The 27,959-nt window shown below is 36.4% G+C and overlaps 1 protein-coding gene across 6 annotated transcripts in view; it reads left to right on the forward strand.

The window, feature by feature from the left end:
- khdrbs2 (KH domain containing, RNA binding, signal transduction associated 2) overlaps window positions 1-21,138 on the forward strand; it is a 53,945-nt gene extending 32,807 nt beyond the window's left edge. Inside the window, exons 6-13 of one of the 6 annotated variants that reach the window (XM_043254909.1) lie at window positions 1,629-1,827; window positions 9,150-9,232; window positions 9,320-9,378; window positions 11,771-13,199; window positions 13,687-13,734; window positions 16,666-16,788; window positions 19,339-19,430; window positions 19,714-21,138. In XM_043254909.1, the coding sequence (XP_043110844.1) occupies window positions 1,629-1,827; window positions 9,150-9,232; window positions 9,320-9,378; window positions 11,771-11,868 (439 nt within the window). In that variant the 3' untranslated portion in view covers window positions 11,869-13,199; window positions 13,687-13,734; window positions 16,666-16,788; window positions 19,339-19,430; window positions 19,714-21,138. The remainder of the gene's footprint in view (window positions 1-1,628; window positions 1,828-9,149; window positions 9,233-9,319; window positions 9,379-11,770; window positions 13,200-13,686; window positions 13,735-16,665; window positions 16,789-19,338; window positions 19,431-19,713) is intronic. The other 5 variants (XM_043254910.1, XM_043254907.1, XM_043254911.1 and 2 more) reach the window with 5 other exon arrangements.
- Window positions 21,139-27,959: the final 6,821 nt, after the last annotated feature.

Raw genomic sequence — 27,959 nt, forward strand, 5'->3', positions numbered from 1 at the left:
AGGTAACAAGGTAGACCATAACATGGTAGATGTTTAAAGCTAATGAAGCTGATACTATTTAGGAAAGGACAAATATAAAAAAAAATAAACAAGTGTGGACATGTTATGATTTATGCTAATGGCCCCAAAATATACCAGCAAAAACACCAGCATGCAATTTGGAATGATATGAGTAAATGAGAAATAGGTTTTGGCTGAACTATTGCTTCAACTATTACATAGTGATATAATTGTGCTCGTTTTAAGTATAAATCAGATCTAAAATAAGGGAATAAAATATCATATAACAAAATAAAGTCATTCAAGTTTAATGTAAATGTTTAACTTTAATTGTTAACAACTTTTTGGCCAGTTTTCACTCCCAAATATCTGTGTACCGTTGGATCATGAAAGTGCCCTGAGGCTCAGTGTTATTAATCAGGTTAGCAGGTGAAGCTTTAATTGTTCTCATCAAAAGCATAATTTATATATACCGTCATGCATAATTTAGAGCATCTTTAATGTTTATTTCATACATTTCACACTGCACTTGCACTGGCTTGCTCGAGCCTCTGAAGATCCCTCTAGGATTCTCCCAAAACAACGACAGCTTGCATTACCTCAGGTAGTAATAATGGATTCAAAATATGATCTTTCTGTTTACCGTTCCTGGCGGATAAAGCTATAAAGCGCCTCTTCCCCTTGATGTGCCCTGAGAAGTCATTACCTCAAATCAGCACTGCAAAAACAACACTGATGAGGCCATTAGTCTCTGTAGGTTCTTTGGATTTGGATGGACGAAATCTAGAACTGGACAGACTGAAACATCTGCCATTCACCAGTGCTGCCAACTCCATCTGCCATGTTGCAACAGTAATCAGTTTGAAAATGACTCCAGAAATGGACAACTTCACCCCTTGATTCCACAATTGCAGCACAAAGGAGAAAAATAAAGCCATCTTTCTTCGCACTGAATGAAACAATGTGTTCTACAGACTGATTTCTGATGCCATGCTTCACTGCCGCTGTTACAGTGTGTAACCAGAGCAGTGCTGTGAAAGAAAAGGGCTGAGGCAGTGAATATTGCAATATCTTTGAAAACTCTGCTGTCTCACCTTATTGAATCACTGGCATTATGGTTCACAGGGCTTTAATAGGCTGTCGGCGATGAAAACACCAGCTAACCATCAACCCACTATTATAGCACTGCAGCAAATGACTTCACACAAAATGCTAATTTTTTATCTGTAAACACTGGAGTTGTGCTGCACTAATTTCGCATAGAGCTATCAAATGTGTGGTTCTGCAGAGGAGTAATATCACAGCAATATCATAAACAGATATACTATAAAATTAACACTTTTACATATTCATATGAATAAAAATTCTTATACATTAAGCTAAATCTACAGTTTTTTATTAATTAAAATAAATTAAATTAAGTTAAATGATTGTAAAGTAGTTTGTTTTTGTATTTTATTTTAATAAAATAAGCAACTAAAAACTGAATATATTGCACCAACAATTTAAAAAAATCTAAAATATAATATATATTTAAAAAAAAAATAAGAAAAACAAATGTTCTATATTATATATATTATTTCTGTTATATATTATATAATCAATTCAGTCTTACTTTATGCCTTTAGAGGTCGAGGGGGAGCAGCTCCACCCCCTCCACCAGGACGAGGAGCAGCAGCACCCAGAGGAAGTGTGGGAACACGCACCTCCGTCCCAACACCCACACTAGCCAGGGGGGTGTCTGCAGCCCGGGCCAGAGGAACTACAGGAACCCCTGGATACAGAGCCCCGCTACTGCAGGCCACGCACAAATCCTATGATGACTACGTAAGTCAAGATTTTAACGTTTTATGTGTCTTATTTTTGTTTGAAGAACTATACTGAGGTAGAAACACTTGAGTTGGTGTCCAAAAGCTCTTCATTATTGAAAGTCTTGCTTACACACCCACACAAACACATGTACGCGCTCAAAAAACGAAGGCTTGACAGAAAAAAGGGTTTATGAATCCTTAAATCAAATTCACTGAGGGAAATGGACAAGGAATGGTCTTTCTATTTACCAAAGGTTGAATGAATCAGTCAAGACAGAATCTGTTCTGACAGATTGAATGCCAGAAGATGTTAGTCTACGTTCTGACATACTGTAAAGAAAAGCCATGTGGTGCAATAAGAAAAGCATCTGCTCACTTTTGACTGACTGTTGTCTGTGAGACAATGAGCTTGACTATCACGATCAGTATCTGACTATCATTTCCAGTATTATAATTATTGATGCTGGTGCTGATGATAATGATTATTAAACAATAATGGAAGCTTTTGCTGATTTGTAGGACATCACCTACACATTGCAGACTTTTTGCACCCAGGTGTGCACAAGGTTATTTTTGCGAATTCTCTGCCAAGTGAACGTCAAACTCCAACCTAATGAAAAAAGCAATATCTCATGGATTCGATTCCCTCTGAGCTTTTGCCTAATGCAAAAGCCCTATATGTGCTGCGCTGTGGCAGATTGGTCTGTCTGCATGGGGAAATGTTAGAGTACAGACTCATTACCGACGTGAATTGAGTTCTGCTGGAGAGCCTCTGTATTACGGGAGACATGGAAAATGTGGACATATTTCTGTGAGTAATTGGGTCTGGGGTAGGCAGGTGGAGGAAAGGGGACTAAGAAATGAGCAGTTCACTAGGAACATATTGTGTACCTTTCGAGACCTAACCATGCCACTTCTGAACCTCAGGATTTTTAGCCAGACTTTGAGAATTCCAGAATATGCATATATATTTGTGCATATAAAAGTGTATATGGCTATGCACAAGTGTGTCGTGTTTCTAAATGTCATATATTACATATAGAGAGTGATCTGAACCTGAAAATTGTATTACTAATTCACATTTCTTTGGTAAGAATAATTTCAAAGATTCAATATACAGTATTTGTGAATCATATACATTTGTGTTTTTAACATAACAGTAGAACAGTTATATCACAGTAATATCATGTTACAGTTTATAAAATACTATAGAAATACTTTTACTGAAGTGACATAATGCATTCTTATATCTACACAAAGCTAACCTGTTTTGAATATGAAGGGCACTTAAAAAAACTATGTATAGTATAGTATAGTATATGAAAATATAATAAGATATTTAAAAAAAAATTGCCATGGATATTTATCCAAACCCTTTAAAAAAGTATTATGTGACATATTATTTTAAAATGTTACACCCATTTTTCTACTAATCCACATTCAGAGACATGTACTTATTTGTTCAATAGAAATAGCCTGTTTTTTCTGTTATTAATTTGCTGTCTACTTTTACCCAAACTTAATCTGTCATCCAGGTTTAAGATATATAAAGTGAAAGACACATGAATATCCACTGTTGTGTGGCAGCGTTTTGCTCTTTTTGTTGGTGAGGATTTGAATGCAGTTAATCACAGCTCTTATGTATATCAGCCGAGCCGTGGCAGACTGCCTCCTCCTCTCCCTCTCAGCACAACAGCTTTACTCAAAGATCACAAGTGCTCTCTCAGAGGGCTCTTCACTCTTCTACAAACCAGTCAGACACTCCTCTATGAGCTGACGCCCCTTTTCCTCCCACAAAATAAACTAATGTGGCTTAGTGGAAAGCCGAACGGCTGTAGCATTTCAAAATAATATGTTCAAAGCTGCTTTACGATTTGTAATTTTCCGTTTTTTCTTATCTGTTAGCCATTGTATGTGTGTTGTTTGATGTTAGAGTACTTTTTCTTATGCCAGCCAAATATGCGGAGTGCTTGTAAGTCATTTGTAGGTTGAGGACGCTGAAAAGTGTAAAGGCTCTGTGGTGTTATCGAAACATTGTTTTGCTTTGTTTGCTTGATTATCCTGACCAGCCCAACATAGCAACAGATCAGCCAATGGTGTTAGTTTGGGGCGTTGTCTTGACCAATGGCAGACAGTGGAAAGGTGTTTGAGAACAATAATTGTTTTTCCATTTCTGTTCGGTAACTCTATGGTGCAGCAATAACACACTGCAGATTTGTTTTTGACAGTGTACTCACCCTCTTGTCCTTCAGAAAACTTCATCTTTGATTCACAAACTAAATTTGTAAATGAACCTGAGAGATTTACAGCAATTCCATAGAAAGTGCCTTCTAACCAAACGCTTTAAACAGCATTAACCAAGCATGCTTGTTTTCCATTCATCATATATGTACTGTATTTATGAATGTGAATTCAAAATATGCTTATCTGTGTGAGGGTGAGCAACTGATGACAGTTTTCTCTTTTTCTTCCTGCATAATATACCGTTTTAATGTACTGACTGTTTGAAAAGCCAATTAAAAAGCATACAGAATGCCTTCTAAGGTCACAACCAGCTCGCTGTGGATAAATAAATGAAAAGGGTCAATCGCAATGAAAGAAGCCCTTGAGTACCTCGGATAGTATCGCAGTAAACCTCTTACACACACAATCACACGCCACTTCACATGGCAAAAGCCAATTCAAGGTGCAGAAAAGAATGTTGCGAAAAGGCTTCACTCGCACTATTTCAAAGCAAGGTTCTCACCACGGCTGTAATTGTTTTTTAACAATGGGCTCGTGTACACCGCTGACTTGACATTTCTGAGGTGAACTAATTATTGAAATGGAATTCTTCATGCAGAACTCCCTCGTTTAATAAAACAGATGTACGACATACACCTCGAGAAGAAGTTTAATAATTTCCTGCTGAAGAGATGCATGTGGAGTGCCTAGAGGCTCAGCATATTATTTCAGCACTGAGAGCTGCACATGAGAAGGCAGTTAAGAAACTGGGAAAAATAGCACATTTCAAGGAGGGATGAGCTGCATGCCATTACTGGTTAAATTGTTGTGTACAGTACATGCAAATATCAGCCCTTATGATTTCTATGAGCTACAGTATATTTACTGGTCAGTGATTACTGAATCAGGGAACACTGGCTACGGTTATCACAGCTCCTTGTCGTGCATGAAATAACGCCTATTAAAATTTATTGCAACATGATTTGCAAATGCGCATTAGATTGCTCCGTTACAGGAATTGCTGCTTCTGAAGGTTAGAAGTAATAGCCTACTTGTCTGTCATCAGCTTACCGAATTAGTTCTTTTATTTGGGTGATTGTAAAAGTTTATGTAACAAGTAATATGTGCTCCTATATTTCTACAGTGAAATCTTTGGCAATAAACAGTCTAGTTTATTACCTTTCCACTGTCACCTTCTTAGTACTGGCAAATGGCTGTGCTTTCAGGATATTCTGATCTGTTATTTTATAAATATTCACGTCATTGCTCCTGGGCTGATGGAAGGCGTGTTAGTAATTTCCAGTGAGCTGTTATCTTATATAAATAGACATATCAGTTATTTGTATTTCCAATTTGTAAGATTTCAAGATCTTTTAGATCTTGTTGGGGAAAATCATATAAAAATAAAACCTGACTCCTGGCCATTTACAATAATTTTCTTGATTCAATTATTTGAGATATTGTTTGCCTAAAGCAAAGACTGTGTAAATCTGTCCTGATGATTTCTCTACATATGGAGCAACACATGGTAATTGACACATTTGCATGGAAATGTATGGAGGAACTCAGAGAGCAGCTGTTTTGGAAAAATAATGTATTTAATCAAAGCCTCAACTAATCACAACAATTCCACTCAGTTAAATGTAACATATATCAAGATAATAGCTATTTTACACAGAATTGCCTATATCAGGATGACTAAATTAAACTTAAACTAATGATTCTAATATATTTAATATACAGAACTACTTAATTTTTGCTATTTATTTCCTAAATGTTGGCCAATTGGTTTTGACTAGTGAATTGCTGGTCTTTCTGCCTTCATTCTCCTCTTTCCAGTAAACTGTGGTTAACTGATCATAATATTTAATTCATCTAGACCTATTAGTCACTAATCACCATGATATGAAATGCAGTTTCCCTTTAATGCAAAATTGATGTACAATGAAATCCCATTTTGATGATGTTTGGAAGAATTATGTGTCCTTTCAACATTTGCAACAATTAGAACAGACTATTAAATAGATATATGGACTGTTGCATGTCAGAATATTATAGAGTGCTCCATCTTCTCTGGCCTTAAGTCCATGTTTGCTCATACTTCAGGCTGAAAATATCAGTCCTGAAAAATTGGTTGAGAAACAAGTGATAAACAAAGAGCCTTCATTCATTCAGTAAGCAGACAGGATCAGAGACCAAAAGCATTTTCAACCATTCATTTCCCTTTGCTGCTCTCCAGTGAGGAATCATATTCAGTTGCCGTCCCACACAGAGATCAGTCACTGTCAAGATGTGTTGGTGGTTGTCAATTGATAATGAAGCTGAGTATTGAAGACCTTTGGCTGTCTGCTGTATTAATTACTCTTGCAGTGCTCTCTACCACTTGATTTATTTCCCGTTAGCTTGCTCAATAGGACCAGAGTTAATTGCTCTTTCAAATGAGTGTTGAAATGTAACGATCAAGCACCATTAACTAGAGCTTGCTTGAATTATGCGCAGTGGCTTGTAAGCGCATGTTAAAATCAGAAAGGTCAGACACAAGGACCTCTTAAATAACACTTTGTTATTATACTAAGCAATATCCTGGCCATATAGTCTTTGCATAGATGTGCAAGACCTCTGCGTGCTATGAAGTACTCAATAGTTTCATATGGATGTTCGAATGTGGTTTCGTGTGTTCCAAGTATGTCTTGTTTCTAACCTTTTGAGATATGCCTTTAAAGGTTCCATATTATCAAATCTGAAATTTCCTGGCTTATTTCATGATAAGTGAGGTCTAGGGACTTTGTAACTATTATATACAATTCAAAATGGTCAGAATGCCGTACACACAGCCTGTATAAAGTAGCTGTGATTTTTCACGAGCCATTGTGACAATCTGTAAAAATGTGACTGATCTACTCAGTCATCGCCTTCAGTCATCACTTGAGCGCCACAGACCGTGCGTAACTGAGCAACAACAGCACAGAAACATGTCGAAAAGGTTAACTTTAGCAGACGAAATCAGGTAGGCCGATCTGAAACGTTACACGCTCACTCCAAGAATGGACGATCTGACTGGATTGTTACTATAAGGTGAATCACATTTAAGTTGCATAGTAAAGACTAACTCACCGTGTCTGTCTAGTCATGATGAAGATGTATACATTTCAGTTTCAGCAGGCAACTATTTTTACATCTACGTTATTATTCTAGGTACAATTAATCACAATAATGCATATACAATTACACATGACTATATAGTAATTTGTCAGTTTCTTGTTTTACACACCTGCACACAGGCATTATTTCATTAACTACATAGTAGTGAGATGCAATAAAACCTTAGATACATCCATAACAACAAAAGAAAATACTTTATTAAAGCTTTTCTGCTAATAAATGTGCCAACTCGAGCATTTTTGAAGATCGCTTCTGTCCAGTCCGTTCATTTTATCATGCTTAACTACATCTGGTCGTCGTTTTTTATCCGTCAGTGGCATGCTACGTGATCACATTTTAATTCTTGCACCCAACATCACAAGAAGATGATATTTCAAGCTCCTTTCTGTAGCCAAATGTGCGCTGGTTTGAACGGGCCACCTTTAGACCTAAATAGACCGTATTCAGAGCAGAGCCATATTTCAGTTGTTACAGGAACATGAGGCTGTACAGTGAATCCAGTGATTTCTACTGTTGTTTCCCAACACATAGACATATACAAAAAACTGTTTTAAAACCGTTTTAAAAGTTGTGAATTGGTAAAAAATTGCAGTGTGTGTCACTGTAAACACTTTTTCATCCACAGCCTTTTCATCCACACAAGATTTGAATATAGCATCTAACCTTAATAGGGTCTGTAGTTAAATTTTCAAATTTTAATCTTTCTGAATCAAATGATTCGCTAAACAGTTTAATTTAAGGGGGGAGTAAATAATGACTATTTTCATTTTTAGTTTAACTATTCTAGTCGTTTATTAAATATCATAGCAGACAAAATGGACACATCTACTACTTCGCAAATGTTAAAATGAAAGCTACTCCTTCCGTTCTTGATAAAATGACCCTATTAAACATTAGGGCAGTCACTACCTCTCACTGTTCTGCTAAAATGTATTTCCTTAGAGTGCTGTTGGTATTAGAGTGATTGACATTTTCTGAAATATGCCATTAATAGTAAAACACGCTGCTTCTTCTGTACGCTGCTGCTTAAAATATGCATAGCACTCTATCAAGAGGACATGTTAACAAACCGGTCAATTAGTGGGAGAGGACAGAACCCTGACCCTATTAGCACGAGGAAAAACTAATAGAAGGAAACTTGTGTGTTAGATCTTCTGAACAACTTAATCCCTGGCATAATCCGTAACTTTAATTTAGTCTAATCCTTCTTCATACTCATAAAACCTGACTGTTGTGCAGAATATTAATGTAAAGGGAAAAGACAGGGTCAAAATAGCTTACCCAGGTTTTTCTGACAGATTAGTTTTAATAAAAACGGAAGCGCTTTCAGTTAGTCTGTCTAAACAACAAAAAGGAAAAACCACACTTGATGTTATATTGAATTGTTTTAATGAATCCAAAATAGTGTCATCATGAAAAAATAGGTTGCATTTAGCACAGGATTTTATGATGCTGTGTATTTATCATGGACCAAAAAGTCTGATTGTTGAGGTGTATCTCACAGACACAAACACATTTCAATAGTCATGCTAATGTGCTCCATTTTGTTTAAGCAACACAGTATTATTTCAATATCAATCAAAGCTTAAAAAAGAGTAAGAACAAGTGTATGGATGTCATGAGTCATGTAGCATCTCCTAAACATCTCATCATGAAGTTTTAATCTGTTTATTGTTTCTTTTGTCTGTAATAATTGATCGACCTAGACATTATCCACTTGTCTTCAAACATGGCAAATGAGACAATTGTCGCTCATTGATCAATATTTTCTGTTGGACATGATTCAGCTGTGCCAGTCCTCCACTCTGGGAGTATATTTATTAGAGAAATCCTATTGTGGTGTAATTAAACATTGATTTTTAAACCCTAAACAATTAGAGTGCTGCTTTGAGACAGATTCAGTCCTCTAGCATCGCCCTCTGTGATTTTTCTTTTGTGTTTCTGTGATTTCAGGGATATGATGATGGTTATGACGGGGAATATGATGACCAGAGTTATGAGGGCTATGATGACAACTACAGCAACCAGTCGAAAAGGTGCAAGTTTATTTTTAAAAGACATTTTGTCACAACATGAGGTAATTAATGCTTAAAGTCTAATAAGAATTATTTTCTCTCTTACAGTGTCTCAGAATATTATGAATATGGACACGGTAACAATGACGAGGCCTACAACAATTATGGTAAGCGTCTGATCTACAGTTCTTCTGAAACAATGTCACTTTTTCATCCACTTTTCTGTTATATTTCTAGGAAACTGTTAGGATTTTAGGTCATCCGCTTTGAATGGTGCACCACAAAGAGAAACATCTCGCATAGCAGTAGTTTGCATAGCAGGCGGGCTAAAATTCAGTCATGGCACATTGCCCACACCAGTGAGAAACCTCTTTGCCTCATTCATTTTCCATATTGCTGTTAAATGTTTCAGAGCTAAAGGTAAGGAAAAACACCTAGCGGCATTTGCCAGTTGTTAAAGCACTGAGGCCCAGGGCACAGCATCTGCCATCTTACCTTACTAGTCTGCTTCAGGGCTGGGTTTTAAGATGCACTTGAAATTGTGGACCTGAGCCAGTAGAGAGCTGGAGGTGTTGCTAAAGCCCACCAGCAGAGTCAGAATGGCCTTTCAGCCATTACGTTAGCTTTTGAATATGTGCCCTCTGTGGATTACATTTGATGCTGTATTCCCTCTGTTCCTGGCGTGGATAGTTGTTTTCCTCTGATGCCAGTTTCCCATTGTATACTTGCCTGCTCATTCATTTTGCATTGTGGCAGTGGAGTGTCAAAGTGTTAACAGGAATGATTTGACGTTTTGCCACTTTTGGCTTGAAACCAAGATTTCATTGTGTTAGGAAAGGTTTGCCCATTTCCACCTCAGAGTAAAAAAAAACTGAACGTTTTTTTGTGACTCACAACAGCGATTTTCTGGCTTCCCATTGCACAGTGTTTTTAAGTTTCAAAACTGCAGCTTTGTTTCTTACAGCTGTTCTGTTAAAAGACAATAGTTAGTTAATATTATTGATTTAACTTCACTGTTACTTCATAATATGATCTGAATTGAGCTGGATAATGACACTAACTTTGCAAAATTGACTCTTTTATTAAACTGAATCAAAACAACATTAGACTAAACAGAGCTGAATAATGACACTGTTAGGTTCATAATTGATGAACTTGATGAAAAGTCAAGTCACATTTATTTATATAGTGCTTTATAAAACTGTATCAAATCAGCAAGAAAATATGTAATTCATTTTTCATAATTGCAACTTTATTTCTGGCAATGTGATTTTATAAAACCCTTGTGATTTTATCTCTCACATTGTGACAGTTTATAACCGTGTCTGAAAATTTTACTTAACAAATGTTCGTAATATTTCTTGCAATGTTATCATTTTGACTATATATCTTGTAGTCGACATTTGTTGTAATTTTGAGTGGTAATTTTGCATTGTGGCTTCCTACAATTGTGACTATTTGTTGTAATTGTAAAAAGCTAGGCAATACTCACAGACAAATCGCTTTGGATTTTGATATTGCGTAGCTTCTCAGAGAACTACGACTCTGTGTAGTAAATGGTGCCTTATCTAAAAACAGGTGATGGCGATTAATCACGGCTTTACTGAAGAGATGATAATAATCAAATTGGATTAATTCCACAGCCCTAATCTGACCATTTAATCTCACAGTTGTGAATTTATTTCTTGTAATTGTGACTACATATCACACAATGAATCTTTATTTTTCATTTTTAACATATCTCACAATTACCTGTTGTTGTTTTTTTACTCTTAGGTGGAAACAGACTTCCATAAGATTGCATTGAACAGAGATAGTTTTTCACAGTGAGGAGGAACTAAGGGGAAAAGCTATTAAATATAATGTGAGGAAGGGAGGGCTGTTTGTGCGGTAGTGATCATTACACAGAATACCGGAATAAAAGGGATTTTGTCATGATGTATAATGGTTTTTCCTCCTTTCTCTGTGAAACGGTAGTTAGCAACAATGAAGGTTAAGGTTCTTTGCCCTGAAGGCGGGCTGATTGTTTCCTCAATGGCCCAGCGATCACACTCAGAGAACCTAATGGAGCATCGGCTCCCAACACATACTGTATTTAAATGACAGCAGGGTCATACTGTGAGCTCAGCCAGGAGTTCATGCCTCATCTGCTCTGCCTTTGGTAACTGATAATTAGGGCAAAGTGACATTGTATATTTCTCAAATCTACGATAATGTACCGAGGCGAACATGCAATGCCCTAGATGGGATGCGGGAATGGAGCTCTAAACGAATTACTGAAATGTATTTGCAAGATGATCGGCTAGTGCTCTGTTTATCATTTTGTAATGCTTAGAACAAAAAAAAAGCATTAAAAATTGCTAATGTCACATGAAATGACATGGCCGTAGGATATCTATTTCCTGATGAATTGTGAAAGCATTGCATTTTAGTCTTTTAAAGAGGCTCCTCTCCTTCGTAACATCTACATTCACTTGAGATGCTTTAAATGAAGTCTGTTGCAACTGTTGTAAGCAACTGTTTCTGCATTTTTCTCCTGTTTAATTGTTTCACTTTTAGCAGAAGAGGACTGGATATCATCACGACCCAACCTCAAAGCTCCAGCATCAAGACTTACTCGAGGGGGCTACAGAGATCACCCCTATGGTAGATATTAAAGGTGCTCCGGATCATGTGACCTCCATACAACGCCAACCTTACTTTCCTAAATAATCTAAAATGGGATTTTTAAGTGATAGGTCAATCATGTTTTTAAACTCACACTAACCTTGTGGGGGCTACATGGTCCCTTTTCTTATCTGAAACTGCTGACGTCTTTGTATGATACCTTACGAAGGTTAATTCTGGCCAGGATTTGGCAGTGTACTTTTGTCATTGAATGATCCTTCCTTTAGTTTTCCATTGTTTGTCCCCCAAATGTAAAGCATGGAATTAGCCACACATTACAGGAACCTTTGCGTTAAGACAAAAAATGTATGAGAAGAGACTCATTTTGTACATAACATCTTTCGTAATACTTCTTGATTTGATGATGGTAAATACTGAGTTTGTACATTTAATTTTGATATCAGTATTGGGTTTGAAAGCAATTGGCTATGTATGTAGCCACATCCAAGTGCTTTGCTTTGTGTGTAGCTTGTATTTGTACATAAAAAAATGTAATAAAAAGGATGTAAAGCGCCTTGTGCCAGCTTCTCTAAATAGGTGATCATAATTGTTAAACTTGTGTTGCTATAATTTGTTAATAAAGATGAGATCATTTTTGTAAAATTAGATTAGGTACGTACTTGTCTCTAGTACTAAATGCCTGTATGACCTGAGGAAATGGATAATATGTTTTTTTTATAGATATCTATTTAACAAAGAAAAGCCACAAAAAGGAACCGTAGAGACGTTGTCAAGTCATTTTGTGTAATAATAGATAAGCTTCATTAATAGAATTAAACTTTGTTAAATAATTTTTAACATTAGCTCTAAATTGTTCATTGACTCTTGATTAGTCATTTAAATGTTTAACATGTTAATGGAAATCCACTGTTTAGACCAATAAATTGAATCTTTTTTAACACACTCTTTAAGCTTCAGCTTATTAAACAATAAGTCGGACTGACTTGTCTGCGCTAACGTGACTCTGAGAATGATATGGAGATTCAGGAGGTAAGAACGTCCCCATATTCCAGTAAGATGTTCTTAAGTGCCTTCAGCCTTTGGTGTTAACCACTGTAGCCAATGTGAATATGGCAGATTTCATCACTCGCAGGAGTGAATGGGATCCAGTTAAAATGCTTTATCTCTGCTACCTACAGTACATTTTCCTCGTTTGCTATTTATGTTAATGAACATCAGAAGGCTGCATCTGTGTTGTACAGTAATACCAATGCTTTTAAATATTGAAGGCCCCATAGAGACCTCAACTCTTTTTTGTGACTATTAGAACTGAATGCTGACGCGTTTTAAGACTTCGAAAGGATGACTAAACATTAAGCAGGTAACCCTAATAATAACTCTAATGTTGCGAATGCCAGTCATAAATTAAGTTATTTATACTTCAAAAAGTAAACCTGCCCTCACTAACCCCAAATAAATGCCTCTGCCCTCTAAATCCGCTAATAAAGTTAACTAGTGACATCAAAAATGACTTACTAACACATAAGAAGACAATTAACAATCCATCTTTTAAAAGAAGCTAAAACTGATCTTTAATACCTCACCAGCTAAACTAAGCTTTTTAACCAGATACGCTGAAAAAGATGGTTGCTCTGACAGCTTTTGTCCAGCCCCACAAATTGGTTTACTTTTTTGATAGTAACATATGCTTTGTCAAACTGTTTTCAGTCCATCTGTTTTTTGTGCATGCGAGTGTACATTTGTTTTGACTCGTAGTCTCACTCATCGTCTCTTCTTACTTCATTTTGTGTATTATACTAATAGCGCCTCAAAATCTATATCCTAAATTTCATTTATCCTTCCAACAGGTACCAGTCTCTCTGTGAGCTGAGATGCAGTGGCTTGAGTCAGACTGGGTAAGCTGCAAAAATGTCTCTAAACATGATAACTAATGCATTCAAATATAGTTATAGGTATATATTTGCTTGGGTTTGTATTATACATCCATTCATTTTCACCCATATAGGTGGGAAACGCTCTCATTTAGCATAAATCTGTCATGCTACATCAAAAACACCCAGTGTACACCTATATGTACCACAGAGCTGTCTAAGAGCGAGACAAAACAATAAAGCAAAACTGAAGAGCATGTACTAATGTTTTGTTGTGACAGTGCAATTTATAAACCATTTAACAAGTAACACAAACATCCTATTGGGTTATAGCTTGAAGACATAAACCCACTCAGTATGATATAGACTTATGACACTACGCACAGATTAATTGCACCACTAAAATATTATGGAATGATTGTATGACCTCGAGTAAAATGTGGCCTTCAGGAACAATGCTTTGAACATTTGGCTAATTAACATTTTTTTGTATTAAATACGCTGCAGGAGATCCACGCATGTGAACAGCAAAAAGAGACAAAAACAAAATATTTTTTGGTTCTCCATTCTGTTTGTTTTGTTTAGTTTTTTTTCACTAAGGCAATTATGCGCATCAGAAACAAACAAAAACATTGTCAAATCAATTAACGGAACACTTTCAATATCGATTTAATCTTTTTTAATGCTCAGGGCTTGGAAAATGCACATATTAGTCATTCTATTAATTTGGACCATCGTCACATTATTTTGGTTCTCTTGATGGATGGAAGTCTTTTGTAGAGGTCAGCCATGTTTTATAGTCTAATTAAGGACAAGACAGGGGCATGCTCAAACAGATGCGTTTTTTCACACAGAGAACCATTTGTAAGCCAACAAAGGATGATTAAATCACTGATGCCTATCAGATGGCTTATTTGAGAATGGAAAGGTAATAGGAACGGAAACAATGGCAAAGATGTTTCAGATGTTTCGGTCAATGGTCTGCATGAAATAAATATTTAACCGTTATGTTACATTTGTGTAAAATAATATGCAATTAAATGTAATGAATAAGAGATTATTCATTATTTGAATCATATTTATGGTATTGTGATTTGTGGACTGGTATGATTCTGAATGGCTTTAGGCTTGCTAATTAAAATGGCCATTGTCTTCTAATCAGTGGCATACAGGTGGCGATTTTGTTATTTCACAGTAGTGCCTTCGGCAGGAACATGTCAGCAGAGGATTCTGAAGCTTGGATGTATATCTCATTTGTATTTATACAGCGTTCCACAGCAAAAGAGAGTGCATGAGGTCTGATATTTTCAGTGCAAACGTGAAGGTGGTTAATATGAAAAAATCAGTTTATGGCTGATCTCTCATGTGCTGTGAATTAATGAGACTCATTAGTAACAAGCAACCAGAATTTTTTTAGGGTGTTAAATCTGATCTTCTGTGATGCACAATGCGTTTTATGACAATAACAGATTAATGCATGATGCTTTCTGTAGGGTGTTTGTAATTCACACACAAAGCGTTCAATTTCCTGTCAGATGCTAGTGGAGTTTCCATCTCCGTTGAAAATCACTGTTGTTTTCTATGACGGAGTTGGTCATGACAGAGAGCAAGAGACAAAGATGGAGAGAGTCTTTTGGAAAAAAAAGGGCTTTAGAATCGTCTTTTTTTTTTTGCATATTAGGAATTATTTGTTTATATATACGAAAATACAGGCCCAAACATGAACTTTGAATGTAGCCACGATATTTAAAACTAAGGATATTTTCACAACAATACAAAGGCACATTATATACACATTAACATAAATAGTTTCTTGTACATAAAATACCTATATGTATAAGCAGTTTTTGTTTTCCAAGATTTTAAAGAACGTCTATAGAGTAATATAAGCACATCAGAACTAATACATAAAACATGACCTAACTACATTTTAAATCACATACCAACATATATAAAAATGTAACTCAAACACAAGAATGACCGTTAAAATGATTTTGTTAGGCAGCATGGTGCTTGAACACATTACATGCTGGTCCTGTAATTCAGTTCCTTTGAGTTTAACACAGCTGGAGAGCAGACAAACAAATGTTAAGCACACAAAGCTCTTAACTGAACAAAAAGAGAAATCGGCAAGCTCCAATTTCTTAGCATCATTCAGACCTTCGAAATGTGGCAAGACAACTCGGTCTTTTCATTTTTTAAATTGTGGTCTTATTTTATATTATACCCCTGTGATGTTGATATCCCACAACGTAGTGCCTCAGATAAAGGCATTGTATGAGAATTAAACAGACTTTTATGACTCAGGTTTTAAAGAGTGTCTCTCGCCTATAGCCTCTTCAGAGGATCCTTCAGGAATGAACGTAGATAATGGAAAGAGACCAGTTAATCCTGCCTCCATTACGTTTCCATAATCAATAATCAGCACAGACGATGTAGAGATTTGAAAATAAATCCACTAAATTCTTTTAAATGAAGCTTGTAGCTTTTATTTAAGCCTGAGAATGTAATCGGAGATGTAATCGTTACCCGCGTTAAGCCATCGGACAGTCAGTGTGGAGGAAAGTGAAAAAAGACAGCTTTTTCTTCAGTAGACCATGAATCATAAGCAACGTGTAAAAATCTTTAACAAACAAAACAGCCAAAACAACTGCATATGATGTGGTTTCAGGCAAAGAGACGTGTCAGGCCATTAATTCTTCAACAAATACCAGCGTGTCAGACTGTGGTCATATTCATGTTATTTCAACTATCTTCAGGCGAGATTTTAGACACACATATTATCGCTGAGGAGGGTATGACTATATCATCAGCGGTTCTCTGACACAGAGTCCTCCCACATATACAGCTCTATCGCTGCCTTTTACGCTGCCAAGAGTAGGATATTCCATCCCAGCCTCTCCTTAAACGTTTGGTTTGTTTAACCCGAGTAACATCTCTTCCCTGCCGTTGCAGGCGCTCTGCAGTCGATATGTGGAGCATACTGATAAAAACCAATCAGTGAGAAGTGAGGGGGCTCCGTCTCATTTGGCTGAGGAAGTGCTTATAAACAGTCTGTGCACAGATGCTGTATGCCAGGTAAGTAGTGTGTTTGAAAACATGGAAAGCGTAACCACAGCACTTCAACATCCAATTACAGAAGCCACACTTCCTTGAGAGGATAGATGCAATTTCATGTTACATATTGAGAGTTGTGTATACCTGCCCCTTACAAGTGTACAGAAAGCTTAGCGGAAAAATAAGGAAACCATCTTTACTTATAATAGCCTTAATTTATGTATTAGTATACGTATATTACGTATAATAACAATATATATCAGATTATACGGCAGTTAAGTGCTGTTCACACCAAGGATGATAACTATAGTGATAAAGTTTTAATAATTGTTGTCATGTGATCACAGCTATAACAATAATGACACATATTGGTGGAATATCTTTCAGAATTATTCTTTTTCCATATGATGAATAATTTAAGAATCCAATAAGTATTCACCTCACCTTAAAGAGCTTAAATTTTAAATTTGGGATGCTCAACAAAGCAACAGCGCTGCTTTGTGTACAGCGTTACCGGGGAACCTGTTATTTTAACCCTCCGAAATGAATTTGCATTTCCATTCAGACCAGGTGAAGATTAAAAAAACAAAAATAGAATTCCTTCATGATCTTATCACTCTAGAGGCTCATAGATAATTAAATGTTACAGTTATCCCAAAAGTTTTTGTCCTTGGTGTGAACACCCCTATATATATTTTCATCAAATTTGATTGGCTGAGTGGCATTCCATGAGAGCCAATAAACAGGCCAAAGTTTCTAGGACTTGTACTCTTAGTAGCACTCTGCTTTTGTGTTTGCGTTGTTATATGCAGTATTATTACAGATTGTCCATCAGGTGTTTCAAAAGTACTCATAGATACACCGATTGGATTGTATAATTCAGTCAAATTATTTGTTTAATATCAAGCGGCTGTCTTTATGGGTGCATTTTTGAATCATTCACTTAACTGATTTGTTCAAAACCACATAAATGAAACACAACTGCTTCATTTGTAACTATTTTAACTATATATTGACAAAGTAACTGACAATATTGATTGCAAAATGTTAGTCACTCAATTTTTAGATCTCGTTTAAAAAAATATTCTTCTGGTCTGAATTCTTCTTCTGGCGCAAACCATAGCCATATTACAGCTGCGCTTCAAAAACGCAGCACTTTTGATCGTGCGATAATGAAATATTCAATTCAGCGTGTGAGACACAATGTAATTATCCTTTAGTTTTTAATGAATCTCGATTAGCAGTAGTCCCACTCTTCTCATTATAGAGAACTTTCCTCTTCATTTAATAAGCACTCCATACACTTTAGGAAGACATGCATTTGTGACTTATTCTGTTTCCTCGAGTGAAAATCACACTCCCGTAGTCCCTCCTGAACACATCACCTGGAAAATGCAGCCATGTTTGCATAGCATCTGTTTATTTTTGGTGTTCCACTGATTAGTATTATGGAGGTATAATGGATTCCAGCATTATTCGTGCTGTTTTGGAAGACACATTGCACCGAGCCATTCTCATGCTGAGCTTATAACTGTGTGAGCCAGGGGCCACATTCCCAGAGTGCCTAGCGCCTGTTTGTGAATTCAGAGTGCAGCGAGCCTTGCTGTTTTCACCTGTTTTCGTGTAATCAGTTTACCACTCACCCATCTCTTCATCTGTTTAATTCTTCACAAATTACAGCTGTTTTAGGAAGTTAATTGTTTTGCTGTGATTCAAGGACATTTGAAAACAAGACGATAAGTGATTCATTTAAAACTTTGAGTGAAATCTTTGTGGAAAATGGCATTTGAAACAAGGAGGTCGTGGAGAAATCTTTCCATTAGCATTCCAATTGATGTGCTGCGTGAAGTACAAGGAAAAAAACTGTCTACTGTGCTGCTTTTAACTTTAAAAGCAACAAACACGAAACTAACGAATATGAAACTAACTTTAAATTGGCCATCAATGGAGAAAGAATTTTTATTTTTATTATAACCAGCCAAACCTTGATAAAATGCTCAACTGCTCATAATGCATAGAACTAATAGTAGTTGTAGTTTGTATTTCAACTGCATTTATGAATCACGCTTAACAAATCTGATTTAGTTTCATGCTTACTTTTTTTTGTTGGTGTGCACCAAAAGCAGTGAAGATTATGTTATGATTGAAGAGTCAATTAATGCAGTCGGACTAAAAATTCAGAGGTTTGACAGTGATACAATGACACCATCTGCTTGCAGGAGTGCACTTGCACTCTCTTATTCTCTGCCATTATGGTAACACTACACACTTGGCAAGTCGACTGAGGGATTTGTTCTGGAAACCAAAGATAATTGCAGGGCTGTAGACAACAGCATCCAACTGACAGATGCTTGTCAATGTAACCGCGCTTTCTCGAGGTCACTGCCAACATTGCTCGAGATGTGTTTCAGCCCACAGTTTATGAGCTGTCTTACTTGCGTATGATAATGTTCTTATATTGGCAGATGTTGGTGGAAAAGCATAAAAATGCACTAGAATTAATGGTGTGAAAAATTCATACCCGCAAACACGGACAAAAAAAATTCTCTGTGTCTTTTCTTTCCCCACCAGTGTTGAACTTCTCATTTCCATGGACCTCAATAGAGTTGATCTTGACAGAACATCACTGCAGGGCACAGATGACCACAGCGTATCAATCTTGTGTAAGTCACTGTAAAGTCACACTTGGTTTGTGACAGATGGGAAAGGACTGCATGAGAAAGCTTTTAGATTCAGCAGCAAAATGAAATAAAAAGCACAGGTTGATCACATCAGAAAAACAAAATAAATGTTGCTTACAGGCTGGAATGTATTGACGTAGAACATAGAGTCTTGTTGTAAAATCCTATTTTTATCAGTCAAAAATAAGAATTTGTTTTTGGAGTGGCACTAATATAAGATGCATGTTTTTATTGTTTTCTTTTTTTGTTGTCTTTTTTTGAACAGCGTCTTATGAGATGGACGTCACCCTGGATTGGCTCATTCAGCCCAAGTAGAGGGTCCAAGCAAATACCTTCAAGTTCTAGCACATTCTTCAAAGAACGATAAATTCAATATGGCATTATGGTGTTAAGATCAATGTAGCAACATAAGGCATGCCACATATTGCGGTATAATATGAGGCTATGCTGATCCTGACATTGTTTTCAGGTTTAAATCCTTTCTCATGCATAATGCTATGCTGTAAGGTCTTGCATTTTTTGGTCATATATCCTCTTTTCGCTTAATCTTTTTTATCCCACAGGACAAAAAAAGGACATAATTGGATTAAATGGCTGTTGAAGATGGAGTATATTTTGTCTAAGTACGTCATCTACGCTGTGTCACCTCAATGACAGCTAAATGAGAAGGTTTAACATGGTGCATTAAATCTTGATAGATATACAACTACTTGCAACTAAATACTTATAAATATCTTCACAAACAGTTTCTTGTATTTTGGGGTTACAGAAGCAGCTTGTTTCTGTGCTTTCTTTCACAGTGACATCTGTGAGCATGACTCAGTTTGCTCTTCGTATGTCATTACTAGCAGTGTCGAAATGCAGCACATATTGCTCACCAGAACCTGTGCTTTCAAAGCCTGAGGCTTCAAAAATTATTTAGCAGTTAGACAGTACAGTAAGTCAATATCACACAAAGGCTCGTCTTCATGGAAATGTGTCAAATGTTATCGAAATCCAGTGCATAAATCTACAAATATTCTCATTAATGCTTTGAGCTCCTCAGATGAACTTGTTTGGAGCTTTTTCTCCTTGCAGTGTAAATTTCAAAACATCCAATCATGTTTTTTTTAAGTGGCATTTTAGCACCGCCTAAGTGCCCTTGAGGTTATCAACACAGCTCAGGCCGAATTTTAAAATTCAATTGCCTTATGACGGTACAAATAAAACAGCATCTTTCTAGAGAATGTGAAAAGATTGTAGGATTCAACGCATATACCTCAAAGCAATCAGAACTTTCTACAGAACTGTTCTTAGGTTTGCCAAATAACAGCTTGCACACATCTGCACTAAAACAGTAAAGATAACATATAAACACATTTTTTCTAGCCATAAATCAATATTTTATAACCAGTTTACTGCGAGTTTCACTCAGCAATTGTCAGCAAATCTAACAGTTCTATCTGTTATTATCTATCTTTTATTTAGGAATGGGAATGTTTTTATTTATACTGCTATTCTGAGACTTAATATTGGGACATGTGAACCCTCAATCAAATTAAAATACTTTGTTCAATGCTCCAATAAGAGTAGGCTTTCTATAAAAATTGAATTCTCATGTATTGTGATGCATAGAAGTACCACTGATAAAATCATGAGCAGCAACATGGTTGTATACTTCACAGTATACATAATAAAGCTTTGAAACATATCTATGCATGAAGTCTTTATTATTTACTATTTCAGTTCTAGACATGTGCTGGGATCTTTAGACTTTAGTGTTCTAGCGTTTTAGTGTTCTTTAGTGCAGTGTTCTGTTTCAACACCAAGGGCCTCATTTATAAAACGTACGTACGCTCAGATTTAATGCTAGAGTGTGCGTGAACCCACCAAAGCACTCATATTTATAAAAACTTCTTTGAAAAAAGTGCTTAGCATCACGCCAGGGTCTGAGCAGACGTATGCACTTTTTATTGTTGGGAGTATTGCAAGTTTTTGAAAATGTAAGCCGTTCTTGCAGGTCGCTTCTCTAAATTATGATCATTAGGGATATTTTATGATTCATTTTTAGAGAGCTGAAACCATTTAATTCATGAACTTCAAAATCACTCGCCATTCATAGATTTCACATCTGGACACGTATCTGCGATTTCTGTTTGTGTGTTCACTCTATAAATTCGCACGTACGCATCTCGGAGAAATGATCGTAAGATCAAATTCATGACGGTTTCTGTGCGACTTTTCATAAATGAGGTCCATGAACTCCATCAGGGTCTACAGGTTCACGCCGGAACACCCTGCTTTAATATTTTCACTTCTGGATCAGACTTGTATCCAAAGGTGTAGACATATAACAGTAGTTTAAAATATACCACTCATCCAAAGTTTAATATTGGAAAATGTATGCTGGTTTGTCCTATATGCATGCGCTCCGTTTCGGCTGTCGTATATTGTTATATTTATACAGAGTGTTTCTCGATACTTACAAGTGGGGTGCACTTCAGAATACTGACATTACCATGCAGAGATGTGGAAAAATGCTACAGCAGACAATAATTTACTGAGACTTCTGGACAAAAATACAATACTACGTTTTTTTACTCCGTGAAAATACCGAACTTGCGTGAATAAACCTAGGAATCTGATGCTGGATATTTGAAACATTGCATCACTTCATATAATGCATCTTCTATTAGTTAAGAACACATTTTACAGGAACGCCAGGACAAGAGAGCGTGAAGTGTAAGCCTGTCTGACAGGACTAGCTTTCTCACACAAATGCCTGCAAACACTGTGAGCTTGAGTGTACCATCATTAAAGTGTGCAGCAGACCCTGGTGTGACTTTCTCTGACGTTAATAAATGGTGTGCAGTGCAGTGCCAAGCACAAGCATGTCCCTTCATTAGGCAGCTAGGCCCACCGCTGACATAAGGGCCAGATGTCACAGGGGTTCTTTCCTGCGCAAATCTGTCCCCGGCAGCAGACACGAGGACAAAATACGAAGCCCCTGTCTCATGCCACATCTGAGGGCCGTCTCTGTGACAGTGAATAAGCGTGTCTGATGTCTGGCATCTGGCAAGTTGGAGCTAACACATGCAAAAGGCTGCAGTGGAGCTTTGAGAGGTGCTCTGTCAACTGCAATGTTCAGGGATTTTCATCATGTCTGTATTATTACCTCGAGGAGGGAAATCTGTGTCTGAGTGTCTAGTTATATTGCAGTGCATTTACACTGTTTAAATGGTGCAGCTGTGTATGCACCGTTCATGAGTTTTCAAGTGGATAATATCAGCCCTATCGCTACCATTTCACTTCTTTTGTGTGAATAATAATGTATTGTAATTGTAACAACAACAACAAAAAATCTAAAGGAAACATATAATGAAACACCTTACCTAACCTAGATCGATTATGCAACGGCAGAAAAGAGAAATCATTATGCTTATGACAAAAACCATTATGACTGACCACATTTACCATGCATGTACATATCATGCATGTATGAAGATATGCATGCATGTATATATATATATATATATATATATATATATATATATACTATGCTTAAGTATAGCTTTAATTAAGTACTAACTGCTTTTGCCCTCATTATGCTCTCAAGCAAATTGCTCCATTGATAGCTACAGTACAACATGATGGGTCACCTTTGGTTTTGCCACATAATTTTGTTTTGATTAAAGAGGGAAAATAACGGGATAAATGTATTCAGCTCTCAAAATATTGATTTGAATATTGAACTTTTTGAGTGTACACTTTTTGAGCGTATGTGTGGTAGCTTTCAATGAGATAAAACAACAGTGCACTAGATCAAGCAGCGCACTTTCTCATGGATGGAGACAGCTTTAACAGTCAGTGTTATTTGATGAGCTGTAGTCTTATCTCAAAACCGTTTAAATTGGAATTTCAGTGATGAAACAGTTCATCAGAATTCATCAGAGTTTGTGTCTGGCAGGAAGCCAGGTCTGATGTAAGGATGAGCTGACAGCTCAAATAGGCTCTTTGCTACACGCATTCTGACAGTATCGAATTCAAATCTGTCTCTCCAGGATTTGTACTGTTTGCTATGAGCACAAATGTCAGCGATTTATAACTGTTGAGCTCAGAGTCTAAACTGGAATGTTCCAGACTGCAGCGTCCTATAAGCAGGATTTCACAACACAGGACTGTCTCAAATCAACTAGTGAAGGCAAAAAAAAAATTATTAAATTAAACAGTGACTCATTTCTATAGTGCCGTCAAGACATTTTTTATGTTGAAATATTAATAGCTTCAAACTATCTTTAAAAATAGAAATTTTATTATGAAGCTTTACTTTGGTTACGACTCACAGTAAATGCGATTAAACCTAGTTTGTTTGGTTGCTTGTTTGTTGTTGTCTTTGTTTGTTTATTTTTGGTGGCTTTAATTGATAATCATTATAACCACGTAATACCGTGTAAAATAAATAAATCCTTCAGGAAGTGACATGATTTTGATGGGACAACAACAGCACAAGCGTCAGCAAATATTACAAGCAGAGTTCTGTGATGTTTTGATGGTTTGTCTCCTTTTAAAAATCCCATTCTGTTGATAAAACAACAAAATTGGTTATAATAATGTGAAAACTATAAAAAGAAATTAAAGTCGACTCAGTGCTTCACCGAGCAACTTTGGATTTTTTCCGTCATCTTAGGCATCCTGGTAATTTTCTTGTCACTGTGTAAATAACCACATGAAAAAGTGTATGAGCAGAGCATATTTCTGAAAGTATAGTATGACATTTCATAGGACACTTTTTTTTTACTGAAGAGTTCAAAATGTACTGCAAATCAGGAATAAATCTAGATACACTAAACCTCATAGGCCTACTTATGGTATATGTAAATTGCAACCTGCAATCTTGGTTTTGAATAAAACATGTCCGTTAACCATTTATGTAATTCTAAATACTAGACAAATGCTTTTTTTTAAATATGTGATGTACTTTAGTTTACAATGTGAATACCTAGTCACTTTAGTAATTTTGCTATAGGCCCATGTTTTTAATTAACCGTTTTTTGCATTTCCTCCTCAGAATCTTTTTTTTTTATATATATATATATAAAAAGTCTTTTCATGCATTTATCTTGTCTAATAATGATCTACTCAGCCTTTTTCTTTTGAGTTAATCAAATAAATGAATTATTTAGTAGGTTTCAAACCCAGGACAGAGATTTGTTTTAAAAATGCGCATGTAGCACTTTACTGTCAGAGCTGTATTAAATCGCCTTTGAACATGCATGGGTTTAATGCAACAACCTTTATAAATCCCTAGGCCTTGGTACGCTAATAAAAGCTGATAAAACATATTTCACATCATCCATTATTGCTGTATTAGTCTTGCCTTTTTTCCACATGATAATACAACCCACAAATGGCAGACATGAAATATGATTTGTTTTTAGAGCCGCCGCAATATGGCTTTCCAGCACCATGTTGCTTGCAAATTGTTCATATGGAGAGCACTTCTGAGCAGTTAGCACATGAAGGCAAACCCTCTCCTCTGCTTGATGGTGACAGCTGCTAAAAATAGGCTGTTAAAATCTCACTGTAGTCAAGGACACTCCACTGATTTACATAAAAGCTGAACTTCAAACATGTCACTGACAGAGGTAATTTTATAAATTTCCAAGAATTTTTGGCTCATACCTTTATACCTTTATACCAGCGATGGACTTTTCTGTGAGATGAAGATAAAAATTTTAAAAGAACATGGTGTGTGTTCCAACACACCGACTAAATTGTAAGGCACAGCGTATCTTCCAAGCCTATAGTAAAGTCTCCTGGAATGGAATATTTTATAACACGTTTAGGAAAGCCGCATGTGAAATCTTAGCTTTTTTTTATATTGCTCTGCAGCACGTCTGAAGTGAGAAGAACCTTGTAATGAGATTCAGTGAGATTTTCACCAGCTGTTCGTCATTAAGGATTCGTTCTCATATGCAGCAACACCATGTGAATCAAAACTCACTATTGCTCCACACAAAAGCGTCACGCAATACAATGCCTTTATCCATCCTCTAATTAAAATCCTAATCTGACAGTAGTTTACTGTCCGTCATCGGGGATGTGTTCTATTATTTCAGTTTGCTTCAGTGAACTGTTAAAGGTAGGTCCATACTGTAGTTCATGGGTGTAGGCCCCACCCACTATAATGAACAGACCCAGTTATTTTCAGACATTTCATTTATTAATTATTGTTTTAATATAATTGCAAGCATGATTATAACAACCGTAATCCGAAAATAAAAGTGTTTGTGGTTAATACTTAATTAGTGTGACTGACATCTGTTAAGCCCCATTCAAATCAAGCTTTTTATTAATATTATTATTAGTAGTAGGAGTAGTAGTACTATTAAAGAATAGTACATCCACACCACAACAATAATGATAAAGGCACAGAGAAACAATATCACTGGAATCATTTTCAGAACGATTTTTTCCAGCTGATAAACAATACAAACATTGACAGCCAATCAGGATCAATCGCTTGACAATTTAAAGCGGCAGACAAGCTTGAGCTTGGAATATACATACTATATCGCTCACTGGAGTGGACGCAATATAGTTATCGTTATCAGTATGTTTGTAGTTATCTTGCTTGGTATGAAGGTGCTTTAGTCGGTTATTATCGAGACTAAGAACTATTGCAGTTTTGTGTTATAAAATCAGCTTTTCAGCCAGCAGTGATGTTTAAATGAAAACCTCCATCTGCCCTCTTTAAATTCCGAGCCTGATCCTGCAGTCCCGTGCTGGCCAGTCCAGCTCCAGAGCAGATAAGCAGGTTTTCTAGCAAATGCACTTGTATACTTGTGATTCTGACATAACACTTTTTACTCAACTTCATTTAATGTGCAAACGATAATTTGTAAAAATTTTACTATGCCTTAGACAGCAACGCGACTGACACATAGACTAGTAACACAAACTATTTTAACAATGTCCTTACTACCTCTCTGGGCCTTGAATATGTTGCTGTCTGTGTAAACTCAAAGATATAATCAAAAATATCTTTATTTGTGTTGAACGAAGATAAGGTATAGAACATCAAGAATACCTTTTAACAAGCTAGTTTCTAGTTCCCAGCATGCTTTGCTTCATCCTCTAGGACAAATATTAAAATGTTGACATTAATTGTTATTTTAAGCATTTTTCCTCAATATTAATATAGGGTCTGTCAGTGTTCTCAGTGCTAGAAAGTAAAACCTGTGGTTAGGTTGAAAATGGGTCTGTAGCTTAAGACAACAGTTCTTATACAGCTGAACTGGAGGAGGAATATTATAAAGGCTTAATTTCTGATTACTTTCTACAATGAATAATGACTTAAATCTCGCTACTTGTCATTTAAGGCTAATAGACTGATTGTATGGGCATGCTCGCTGTCATAACGTATAAAAAGGTATGTGAAGATTCCCCAATAAATCTCCTTCTGTGTTCAACTGAAAAGAAAAGAAAAGAAAAGTAAAAGGGTTTGGAACAACATAACCCTCATAGTAAATAATGAAAGAAACTATCCCTTTAAATCAAACAGCCAAGATGTGTAGAACAATAGACTTAAAGTCTGCAGAGACACATTTCAAAGAGATATCTGACAAGGGCATCAAAAAACTATGCGATTCAAGTTAGAGATTTCGATGCATGCGCCCCTTCAGCGAACCATAACCTCACTAAAACTACTGCGGAGCTGCTCTATTTCAACATTGTCACAGCTAAAAGTGTGTTGCACCATAACTGGCTTTGATTCTAATGCCTACGAACTGCTGTGTCAAAACATAGAGGGCAAATTAATTCTTGAGATATGCAGAAGGGTAAAAATAATGATTTTATGGGGTTCTTTATAATGAAGGTCGTGTGCTTTTTTCCCTCTGCAGCATAGTGTCACACACTCGGGTTCTCGCTGGAGGGATCAAAACACATGACAGCATGATGTATATTCCTCATGTCACACTGTAGAGAGTTCATGATCCATCACAGTGATGTGTCCTCTGATACACCAGCCTTTGCTTATGGGTTGGCAGGTAGGATTGTTGGATTCCTGAACTGAAAGAGGTAGTGTTTTTCTGAATAAGGACCAGAAATTCAGAGAAAATAGTTAGCACTCTTCAGGTTTTGTGCTTCTTAACATGGGCATGCCTGCACAATTGTTATGATTTAATTACATCTCAACAATTTATATTCGACTTAACGTGTGATGCATTTTAATATAATCCTTTTTAATGACACCAACAATGCTGAATAGAAACAAGTAAATGGTTCACGAACAACAAAGCTGATTTGACACACGTCAGTAGTCATTACCAATGTTGACATGTTATTGAAGCTCACTTTGAGTTATTTGTGAATACATTCATTTAATTTGCTCAGAGACCGCAGCGCTTTAAATATGACTTGAAGCGATATGCACACACACACACACACACACACACAAACTAGCACAACTACAGACACGACTATGGGGAGAAAAATGCATTTGTGTAGGTAACCAAAGTTAAGCAGAAA

This window comes from Puntigrus tetrazona, chromosome 13 (assembly GCF_018831695.1).
Source record: "Puntigrus tetrazona isolate hp1 chromosome 13, ASM1883169v1, whole genome shotgun sequence".
In the NCBI taxonomy this organism is placed as follows: domain Eukaryota; kingdom Metazoa; phylum Chordata; class Actinopteri; order Cypriniformes; family Cyprinidae; genus Puntigrus; species Puntigrus tetrazona.